Raw genomic sequence first — 12,049 nt, forward strand, 5'->3', positions numbered from 1 at the left:
ACTCCCACAACAAGCTGTCAACTATACCACACGTGCCACACATTATGGATTTGCTCACTCTCCTGAAAAGCTAACCGTACTGTGACTAAAGCAGAAAAGGTGTGGCACGTTTACAGGCATCACAGACGACGACGTGTTTCACATCCTTATCGTTCAGAGCCACCAGCATATACACTACTGCAGGAATGCCAACATTTAGACGAAACACCACTGCAACTTAATTGTACAATGGTTCACCTGCTTCAGCGTAGCCAACAATATCTGATACCTTGATATACACTGCTCGCCATGAAACTGAAGCACTGATCACAGTAATTGTGAATTCTAATGTTTCGTCAACTAACATGGACCCACACATCATGGCTGACACAACCACACCGGCTGACGCAACCACACCGGCTGACACAACAGCATGGCTGACACAACCACACCGGCTCTAATTTGTCAACTGCAAAGAGGACCCCACCCCTCTTCTGGCTTTTTCCAGCTGCCTGACATTTTTAGCGGCCCCACAAACACAGTCATGCAACGATATTCAATACCTTGCTGACTGCTGGTATCAAGAAGTCCTGCTGTATGCGGTAGTACGTTCTAGCAGAGAAGCAGGCGATGCCAGCATTCTGCAAGAGGCGCAGAGACTGGGTGGGGCTCCCACCAGTGAACAGGATGCTGGCAGCTATGGCGATGTTACCCAGCGCATAGTTGCCGCTCTTTGGCTGGCTCTGCCAGGTCAACAAATGGCCATCTTTGCACAACGTTGTCACAACCACCATGGACCCAAACAGCTGCAAAGAAATTGAAATAATTTTATGCAATATTTTAAGAATGCTCCAGCAACCTCTCTACATGACATTTTTTTGTAGACTTGTGCTGCACCAAAAGGGAAATCTGAGAAGAGAAGCAAGTACTGAATTCCTTCTCAACTTATAGAAAAGGCAAAGAAAGTGGAGTGCAAAGGTTTTCTCGACAAAGTAGCAAGCAAACTGGCATGTAAGATGATTTTGATATACCTCTACTGATGCTTCCGCAGCAAGGCGACATGTTCTGCAGATTTTCATCAGTTCTAGCAGATTTTCTTCATAAATTATGAATTTCCGTACTGCCATTGGCTCCGCTGCTGCTGCTTCTTCCTCAGATGATCTGTAAGCCATGCATTTTTAAGCACTTTAGTCAGCACAATTGTTGTCACACAGTCCCACATGGCATTTGTAGCGAATGCATAATATTAGCTGAGCCTACATGCAGCACTCTGTAGCCACACCACTCTTTGTGCTGGCATTAAAATGAAAACAAAGACACATAGTTGCTCACATGCACTGCAAGCAAAACATTTAGCTTACATTAAAGAATCCATCCAAGAAGGTGCATATGTCTGGTCTGCAGGGTCATCTCTAAAAACAGCCGATTCTTCTTCAGAGTCGCTGAGCAAGACTGGCGTGGACGCTCTTTGATTTGTTTCTTCGAGCAGCTCAAGGTCTGCGAGTGTAATGTCTGTTTGGCACCCTGCAAAGTCAATGACATCAAACACTGCCACTGTAATAGAGTCAAACATAATGTAATAATAATAATAGCTGGGGTTTAACGTCCCAAAACCACGCTATGATTATAAGAGACGCCGTAGTGGAGAGCTCCGGAAATTTCGACCACCTGGGGTTCTTTAACGTGCACCTAAATCTAAGCACACGGGCCTCAAACATTTTCGTCTCCATCGAAAATGCAGCCGCCGCGGCCGGGATTCGATCCCGCGACCTTCGGGTCAGCAGTCGAGCGCCATAACCACTAGATCACCCACATAATGTGGGTGAACAAACACAGCAGCCTTCAGTGAGCTTTCCTGCCTTGAACTTATTCAATGTGGAGTGAAAAGTGGCAAGTTTGACTTATTTACTAGGAAATAATATGACACATAAACAGGAAATTAAAAGATAGAGCACCTCATTCGCATGGTTACTCGGAAGTAAAATGTACCACAAGCATACATTTCATCTCGGAGTACGCTTCGGAATATGAATGAAGCTCCCAATCATAAATGACTTAATGACACATGACAAGGCCAAGGTACGATAAACACGATCAAAAAAAGGCATTTTCAATAACCCTTGCTGTTTCCTATCGCATTTTACGCTGACATACTCTGACGATGTCGCAGAAGTTGCAATGGCAAAAAAGACGCACAGAAATGCTACATGTTTCCAAGTACGAATATTGACGTGAAAAATTGTAATATTATCCCTAGTGAGGGGCATTGATGGTTGCAAGTTTGAAGAAATACTGAAGATGCTATGGGAAGTTTTTAACATGCTTTGAATTCGGCACACTACGAACCACCAGTGTCTAAGAAACACCAACAAGAAAGGGGAGAAGCTCAGTGGGGCAAGAAAAAGTAAAAATTCCACAATACGTTGGAATCTAATTGCCACAAGGTCTCCTTGGGTTTACAAAGAAAGATTGAAATCAGAACTGATGTCTGCGCCTAGAGTCATTCTTTTTTAGCGTGTTTTTATGTCACTTGGAATGGTACATAGTATTGGGAAAAGATTAAATACATCCCAGCCCATGTAATGTGGAACATATTAAAGTTAAATTTTTGTATTTGATTTTCTGCAAGTGTGACGTTGAAGAACTTAAATATTGTCCTTTGCTTTGGTCCCATATTCACTTATTTTTCAACATTCAAGGTGGAAATATTAATAACTGCTAATACCAACATCATACCTGCTACGCACGATTGTGCTGATGCTAAACTCTGCAGATGGCACATTTATGTTCTGAGAAATCCATGGCTTCCTTTCCTATGGTTTAAAGGCACAATGAATTAAAAATCTAGGCCCACTGTTTTGTTTAGCTGCGTAACGTAGCCACATTGCAAATTAATCCTAACATGGAATGCCGTTAGCTGGAACAGTCTTCTTTATTAGGAGCTTGATCAAACACCAAGAGCATTGTCACACCGGAGCCTTTGTAAGCTGCATACTGAAACACTAGCGAAGTGAACTTTGTGGACATGTTAGTACTTGAATTGAACCACCATACTGGGAACAAAATTTTTACACGATAAGAGTCAGTGGCGAGTGTGGTGACACACCTTAAATTAAATCTTACAGCTGTCTCATAACAAAGAATGCACCATAAACACACATACCAATTTCAGCACTCGTTTGAACTGCTTGGACACCGAGGCTTTGCATCTTAGTCGTTGCTGAAGTCTGGGTGGCTTTGGAGGCCAGTTGCACATCGCACTGTGTTTGGGCGTTGTGCTTTTCATTGCACTGTGGGGAAGCTGCCATGTGCATAGCGATCACACTGTCACTGTCGGAAGGAACTTGTGAATCTATGGACAGAAAATTATGCCGAAAACTCAAATGATTTTTAAACCTAATCACATTGGAAGTGTTGGCTTGTAATATTATTATTATTACTTGGTTTGGATACACAAAAAGCATGAAGACAGAGAAAATATGGAGGGAACAGGCTGCCAAGTCCCACATAAAGGGGCACAACGCCTGCCTGCTCCTTCGGGAAGGGGAAACATACATAGAGGAAAGGAAAACAGTAGGAAAGAAAAAAAAACAAATAACATAGACAAGTACGTCAGAAATAAGTAGTCGCATGGAAAAATGTCACCACAATGATTGAGCTGAAAAACGCGTTTTTCTGCTTTACAAGCCGTAAGCGTTTGGAGCTTGAATCAACAAACCTGGGCTTGAGAACTGCGATGTTTCGTCGACGATCGGTGGTTCGTAAGGACTCTCGCACGAAGTCCCACTGACACGAGATTCCTGCAATATATATTGAGAGATACATTTTACTGTAAGTATCGTGACACGTGCGACAGAAATTTCACGCGCATTGCAACCCGCGCGGCCCGAAACAACAGGCATACGCACCTCGCAGCAGAGACGCTTGCATGTAGGCTCTGATGCGGGACTTGCATCGCGATGCTTTGCTGAAGCAACGTACAGCGTGGGCACAGCTTCTGGCTCAAGATATTGCTTCTTTGACAGCTCTATGCCGAACTCAAGGAGGTAGCGATGGTTTCCGGCCCGGTAGCAGTCGGGTCCGAAGTGCAGCGAGCAAATCCGGCTTCGCTTGGCTGGCGTCCAGTCCCAGTTGCGATCGCGACGCACAAAATCTACCCACATTTGCCTCTGCGCTGGGTCATTCGGAAAACTGTGCATGCAAACGTCACCCCCGCTCTTGGTATGACAGCCTTTGACGATACAGCAAGTAGGTGCCATCGCAAAACAGGGATGCGGTGATCGGAACAGGCAATCCAAATCACACTCGCATCCTTTCGCATACACCAGAGATGTTGCAGCGCTCGATCGCTCTCGATGCGACGACGAAGCGTCGCGGCAAAACAGCGCACAGCACTACTACGAATAACGCCAGTCGGCCGAGCACCTGTTGTGAGAGTCGAGAAGGCGCGCGCGCGTCTTTTTTTTTTTCCCATTTTATTTCAGTCGTCATCACAACGTGCACACATATACATGACGTCACAACTTTCGCAAAAGCTGACTTGATACGTCATGCACTGTCCATTGCAGTGGAGCTGCCTTGCAGATGCTGGACGATGAAAACTTTAAAATCAAACTAAAATATTTTATACGTGTTTCCTGGCTCCGGTGTGGGGAGAGCGTCAACACTACATGCCAAGGAAACGATATACGTCCGTATTGCAACACCTCAAAATCGTGTCAGTACTCCTTTAAAGGAGTACTGACACGAACTTTGAATATTTTCGGATTTTTGTTGTAAATAAAAGCACTGGTGTCGAGAACCCTAAAGAGAGTATTCTGGTGCTTCGAAACGCATGGAATATATTTTTAATACTGCTTTCTTAAAAGCCCACTTTCGGTTTCGATTTCGAAGGGGTGGCTTCACACTGACGTATCATGTCAGCTTCAGTCACGTGGGGACAGAAACTCTTGACGTACCAATGCAGCTCTGTCGTCTGCTGTCAGTCGCACGTTGCGCACGCGAACAACGATGGACGAAATGTCGACCAGCGACTCCGACAGCGATTTCGGCCATTTCGGCCGCATGCAAGAAGCTGAGCTCGCAAACCCGGCTAACCACTTCGCGTTCGACCCGTTGGCAAGTTCGTCGGAAGAAGAATCGCACGACAGCACCGACAACTCTTTGCAAGGAGCCTTGCGAATAGGGAACGTTGAATGGTAAGATCCCTTTATTATGATCAGCGCCTTAGGGAATATTTCACGGGTGAGGAGAAACATTTATTGTGCATGGGGTATCGATTCGCGCGCAGCGAGGGAGTGTGTAGTAATTACTTCGTAGCCTCCGCATTATTTGGCAGCGTTATTCATGCCGCGCAAGTGCACATGTCACGCTTGATTGAGGCCATGATTAGTGCTGCTATCAAAAATGGCGAAGCACAGGCACGCTCCTGCACGAGAAAATCATGGGATATGATGCAGCGAGCACGAATACAGCGCTAGTAATATTATAGCGCAATTTTTGTGGCACGCACGTTTTACGTGCGTCTACGTGCCACACAACGTACGTGCCCCGCACGTTTTCAACAGCCTAAGTGCAACGGCGTTTTTGCGTTTCGCCTGCAAAGTAATGCGGCTTCCGCGCCCGGGATACTAGTTCACTGTACCCGGGATCTGAACCTGCGATCTCGCGCTTAGGACAACGCGCCTAGGCCGACTGACCGCACCGCGGCTTATTCCCTATGGCAAAAAGAAAGATAATAACAATCAAAGAAATTAAGAAATCAAACAAGCATTATTCCGTGCTGTCAGCTGTCTCTTCGAAGATGAGTTCTGCGATCGTACGTATGCCACTTTTTCAGCCGGATTTATATACATATGTCCAAAACATGCAGCTAGGCTTGCAGTTACTCCGCGGGTTGTCCGAAACGCTTATGCACGAGTACTTAGTAGTGAACGAGCGACAAGACGCATGGCTACAAGATAAAATGCGACGACACAGCCCGACTATGCATTTCTTTTTTTCGTACTGGCTATGTCATTATTACGCCCTAGGCAGGACTTACTGATACAGAACCGATGGCAAAAAAGAATACCGTGCGACATAACAACGGTTTATCTGATCAAGATGAAAGTAAAGTGTACAGAAATACTAAAAGCCACCCCCCCCCCCCCCCCCACACAAAATGGCCGAGGTGGAAATGACTGCAGAAAAATAAGTGCAGGTAGAGGAAAAAAAGAAAGACAGCGACACCATCATTGCCTCTGAGGCTCTCGTATTCAAAACAAAGTGCCAAGTACAGTGGTTGATGGTAATATTGATAATGCTAAAATAATTACTACAGGTGCCAGTGTGGAAGCTGTCAAGCAATGGAGACAGAAGTTGAATCCTTATGCTGCCATGAAATTCAGAAAGTGCACGCTCTTATGCCAGAAAATGAGCAGTGCATTACTGCCCATCAAACTTTCCAGCGGGGATGCTTGGACGTCAATGTCCTGCAAATAGCCTATTATGCACTCATGGAGGATCGTCCAGGCATCGTTGCAGCCCCAGAAATTCACAGGTAACAGCACATCTTGCCATTTTATTTATAAACAGCAAAGGTCCACACAGTCTGTTCTCGAAACATCGCATAACATTGTGTCATCAGTCCACCACATTTACCATATCTATATTTTGGTACCACAAGAGGAGAGAAAAGCAATAGCAACCAATATGAACATATGACATTTTTTTTCATCCTGTATACTTTTTCAATATTCCACAGTAATTAAAAGCTAGTATGCATTGTGGTGAAACTTCCATGCAATGGTAACATAGTAACAGTTTGATTCAACTTGATGAAAAGACAAGTTTGGCGTGAAAACGTTTTTTTTTTTATATACAAGGAGTTACAATTGAAGTGTGTTGGCACCACAGTACCCCAGATTAAAAATATAACTGCACATATACACATGACAGCTGCTTGTTAGGCAGCTGCAGTGCTGGCCTAGTTGCATATCCTCAATGGTGCATGATGCTTACGTTTCAGGCGTTACAGGTACACTGCGTACCGACAGTTTGTGCGATGGGTGTGGCACCGTCTCGGCCGAAGGAAAAGAACAGTGCTACCAAGCTGTGTTGTAGCAGCAGTGCGGGACGCTTTCCCTTCCGAAAGCTACACTGGCTTCAAGTACCCTGAATATTAACTGGATAAAATGTTTATAGAGTACTCGAACAAATTCTTTGACCTGATTTTCACACAGTGTTATTACTTTTCCAAAGACCACAGTAACATGCATTGAGTGCACAATTTGTCATGTAATGTGTGAGACAATCAAGCACTGATGTCCACCATACACAAGCATTTAATGAAAGACCTTGATGCTTTCAGCATGAGGAGCACACACAATACAGATATACTGTTGTGGGAAACAGAGAATAATTACACCAGAGGACAGCATCACAATAGACTCATAAAATATATTTATACAAGAACTAGCATGACATGATAATCATTTTTCTGAGCTCATATGACATATTTCTCTTCCCAAACAAACTGAATTAGTATGAGTGGCCCGACTATGCATCCATGGCAGTCGCATTTCAATGGAGGTGAAAATGCTAGACGCCAGTGTACTTAAATTTAGGTGCTTGTGAAAGAACACCACATGGTTGAAATTTCTGGCGTGCATAACAATCTTGTCGTGGTTATGGCCCATGAAACCACAGACATTACTGTTATTACTATTAAGCATTCATTGGTGTGTGAAGACTTTGTTCAAGATTTGCTTTTCCTGAAGCTCTAATTTCATGCGATCACATTTTAAAACACAACATCAGGTGAACTGCATTCAAACTGCAATCTGGACAGAGAATTGTGCTTGAAAGCAATTGTAAAAAAGTAAGCAAGTCATAAAAATGCCAGTATTTTAAGGTGTGCAAAAGAGCCATACATGTGTGTGTCAGCTCAGAATATGCTTGCAAAACACGGAAATTTAGTTTCATATCTGACGTATTTGTTATTCACAATGTCAACAGCTGGAGCACAAAGCACCTGATAAAAAACAAGAAAACTGCTTACCAGCACCCGTGAAATGTAACAGATTTCAGGCCGAGAATATTGCTATTCTCATCTGAAGAATACCAATGGGAAAATGGTGAACTTTTTTGTTTGTAGTGCTGATTGCGGATATTTTTTTGTACAGCATAATATTTCGACCATGCTTGCTTGTTTCATCCTAGCAACCGCGCATGCATTTCTTTAGTCTCTTAATCAATTTCATACACTTTTTTTTGTTCAAAAATTTTCTGTTCTGAGAATGTGTTGTTATGCAGACACTCGGCTCTACACCAAAGACAAAATTTATTTATTCCCCAATGGCAACTCATTCAGTGGGACAGCAAAATAATGATTCCTGGAGATGGGAGTACGTTATGAAAGACACAAATATTTGACACTGACATGTTCGGACACGTAATGCAACCGAAAAAGAGACCTGCGATCTAGTCAGAGGCACATTGTTGCAGCTATTCATACCCTTGCAATATGAACATGGTATGGATGTTACCTAGGTACAACAAGCACACGAAGGCATGTTTAACATTGAGAGTGCAAAGCAGTTAACTCAAAGTCTGATTAACAGTTATTTTTCAAAAGATTCATGTACTGAAAACTTATAAAGTCGCGTCATTTTTCGAACCCCATTACAGCAGCATATGTTGGCATTTATTGAAAGGGAAACGCACAAATTTTCTCGGGTTTCATCAGAAATTTGTTCAAACTTGTTGTATTATTTGAAGTAATTTGACATTACTTAAGAGAGCAATGCTGATTTGTTTAAAAGAGTCCTGACACAAAAGTTTTCGCCCCGCGTTTTTTTGCTGCAATGTGTTGCTGTAGGCCTGTTAGTCATAACACGGCACATCGTTTGCTGCAACACTCATGAGATAATTAATTACAAGCTCCTCATTACCGACACAGCCTCAGTTTTGGTTTGACAGAGCTCCAAAAACGACAAGCCGCCGGGTGCAACTATCACCACCTAGCGAGTGAAACGGTTGGTCACGTGAGCACACAGAACAGTGACGCATTTCCATGCGGTCTGTCGTCGCCGGGCCCATCGTCGTTCGATGGCGACGATTTTCTTGCGGCGGGGATGGAAGGAATTTTCGACGCGGCGAATCACTTCAGGTTTGACCCGCTGGCGAGGAGCGATTCGTCGGGAAGCGCGTCAGAACAGAAATGGCGGCTACGACGTCATCATAACTTGTACTGGCTGCAACAGTTACGTAGGGGAAGTAGGGAGGTCACCTTGGGTCACCTCCGAGGGTGTCAATGCACCAGGTGCGGCCTATAATGCTGGATTGCGCTCGCGAACTTCAAAATTCATATAAAATACCTTCCAAGCTTTATTCGCTGTCGATATTTTGCAGATGGTACACGCACGTACACAGGAATCGATCCAGCAGGCTATCTTGGCCGCGAAATTTTGTGCCAGTACCCCTTTAAGAAAATTCTGAACTAGCCATACTTTAAAACGATAACACTGTCTTCGAAAACACAATATTTTTAAATGAGTTTCCTGGCTTCCCCCAAAAAATATTGTTTATATATATATACATATAAGCATCCGGTATTATTGCCAAACATATGAACAAAAATTTACACTGATTTGAGCTCCTCTAATACGCAAGTACATGCATGTCAACAAGAAACATTAATTGTAGAGCTCGCAGTGATTTCATTTCATTCTGTGCATGGAACACGTGCTGTGGTTGGTTTTTTCTCCCTTTGTTGCAATCGTTTAAACATGAAGCACGCAGGCCTGACGCAGCATGACCGTCACGTCAATGAATTTCACTGCATCACAGTCCCAATAGTTGAAAAGTTGGGAGAAGTGAGAGAAGTGTACCATAAGTGGGAAAAAATTGACAGCTGTGACGACACTTATTAAAAACCTTCTGCAAACTCTGCTTCCGATATCGCTTTGTCCATTGCGAGTGTGAATTGAATGTAATCTTCATAACATTAGAATGTCTAAATAGGGGCACTTCTGCTTCCTTACAATACCCTGAGTGTGAAGCGTAGTCATCCTCACGACTCAGGGGGCAGGCAGAATGACGGGGTAGTAGTATGATTTCAGGTGGCCCACGTGTACTGTCTCGAGCCCCGAATTACACACGTCTGGCATGTTGTGAGTAGCTCGACGACGTCATTACAGGCTAGGTTGCATCGATGATATGACAAGGACTGTGATAACGAGCAAGTAGTTTGGAAGAGAGGCCAGGTACGTGAGGTGGCATCAAGAGGCAACCGGGTGTGTGTTGAGTGCCTTGGATTTAGGATACTGTGGTAGCAACTGACTGAAATCATCGCATGGATGTCGTCTCATCGCCAGAAGAAGAGGACAATGAGCATCTGTCGCGCGAGTCAGTCGGCCACAGCTCTAGCCTGAGCTGCCTGGGTGGGACCCGCGTTCCCGACCAAATGTGCGGCAACCAAGGACTTGTGCCCTGGGTCCTGTGCACAACAGGCATCGACGTGTTTCGGTGAGGCCGGTATCCTAGGCCGCTACTGTGCTGGGCAATGTTCCAGACCACCTGGCACTGGGCCTTCGTCCCGACGCATGCCTGGACCATCGGTGACAACATCTCCTCGCGGTCAACGTGCCGTGAGTGTGCCGTTGCTGCGCTGATAGACACTACCCACTAGACGTAGACTGACGTGTGTGTCATATGTATGCGCTTGTGCAACGTGCTCGTCAGTTCCATCCCGCGTCCACATTAAAACCTCTATGTTGCCATGAGATCTTATCTGTGTGTAAGAGGCCTGAACACACAACAACATCACAGATACTCCTCACTAGCTAGCTACATCTGAAACCGTGAAACATGAGCTTCAACAATAGCTGCTTTGTCAACTGGACCATAGGTGCTTGACAGGTGTGGTGGCTGTGATGTAGTGCCACTTCTGCCAGCACTCCCCGCAGTAACCAGCTCCTCAACGGCGGATAGAAGGTGGCTCAGGTAACCTGCAAACACAATGCGTTTACAAATAGAGCAATCAGTCGCTTTAGAAGACGCATAGACTGAGAAGCAGCAGATAAAAAACGCCATTTCACTAGCTTGGCAAGCATATGCACCATCTCATGCATACATACTAACGGTGCTATGTTGGCAAGAGCGAAATTATTTTTCTTTCATGATGCTCTGTTCATCGCTAAGTGTCACAGTTATTTTGATGCTTCTTTCATTTTGCCCACATTACATTTGCTGTCGAAATGGTACTGGAAATGCTTGTTCCTATTGGCTTGTAGTTTTGGCATTCCAGCAAAAGAAGTATGGAGAGTCGCAGGCCGCATCTGTCACAGCTGGGTGGGTCGCCATCATATGAAATGCATGCGTGTGTTCTGTACATGTGTCCTATTCTAAGTCTGCAAAGTGTTACTTCGGTACAGTGTGTCTTTGATGTGGGTGGCCTGTTACTGAGGTATGGTGTAATCACGTGTAAGTTATCATGTATTTCTAGATCCCAGTAGGCCCTGAGCTTTCTTAGAATTACAGGAACATGCATAGATGAATTAGCACCTTTTGCATGAACAGATGTAGCCAGCTGGTCACCTCTTGGATATTGCGGCGCCCTGGCACTGAGCATACCACAACGTGCTGCTGGGATGCCTAAGCGGTGCATAAAATGAATAGAGCCACAGAATTACTGAATTCCTGTGTTTTTTCAGAGACTTGAAAGCCTTTATGATGCTTAAAAAGTGTGTATACAACTGCCTTGGGTATATTTTAAATTCTTTAATGTGTTTCACAGCCACCAATATTGCATAAGCCTCTGCTATGAAAGTAGTAGTGTCTAACCCTTTGTGGGACAGTGGGACACATATGTCCCACTTTTCCGTCTGCAGGAAAAATTTTCTCCCACATCACCCGTTGCAATTAGCACAATGCTAAGTCACTCATGTCTTGCCGAAGTCATCGTAATCTTGAGGAAAATTCTTTCACCATGCTTTCAAAGGGCGGAAGTGTTAAAATGGCGCTGAACTTTGGCAAATTTTTTTTATCATAGGTTCTGAATTTTCCTCTTCTTCAGATAGAAAGAACC

At 44.4% G+C, this 12,049-nt stretch overlaps 2 protein-coding genes across 3 annotated transcripts; one reads left to right on the forward strand and one right to left on the reverse strand.

The window, feature by feature from the left end:
- Positions 1-2,956: 2,956 nt before the first annotated feature.
- Positions 2,957-4,282, reverse strand: LOC119378793 (THAP domain-containing protein 10-like). 2 transcript variants are annotated; one of them, XM_037647818.2, is made up of 3 exons: positions 3,888-4,282; positions 3,698-3,779; positions 2,957-3,331 (listed from the first exon to the last, which is right to left on the reverse strand). In XM_037647818.2, exons 1-3 carry the CDS (start codon positions 4,236-4,238, stop codon positions 3,099-3,101), a joined length of 666 nt encoding a protein of 221 aa, XP_037503746.2. In that variant the 5' UTR covers positions 4,239-4,282; the 3' UTR covers positions 2,957-3,098. The 2 variants fall into 2 exon arrangements, with proteins under 2 accessions (XP_037503746.2, XP_049267778.1); XM_049411821.1 differs by having other exon boundaries at positions 3,698-4,282.
- Positions 4,283-4,989: 707 nt separating this feature from the next.
- On the forward strand, positions 4,990-7,145 carry LOC119378792 (P2X purinoceptor 7-like). Its single transcript, XM_037647817.2, has 3 exons — positions 4,990-5,177; positions 6,302-6,520; positions 6,989-7,145. The coding sequence occupies exons 1-3, from the start codon at positions 4,990-4,992 to the stop codon at positions 7,143-7,145; spliced, it is 564 nt and encodes a 187-aa protein (XP_037503745.2).
- Positions 7,146-12,049: the final 4,904 nt, after the last annotated feature.

This window comes from Rhipicephalus sanguineus, unplaced genomic scaffold, assembly GCF_013339695.2.
Source record: "Rhipicephalus sanguineus isolate Rsan-2018 unplaced genomic scaffold, BIME_Rsan_1.4 Seq9833, whole genome shotgun sequence".
Taxonomy (NCBI): domain Eukaryota; kingdom Metazoa; phylum Arthropoda; class Arachnida; order Ixodida; family Ixodidae; genus Rhipicephalus; species Rhipicephalus sanguineus.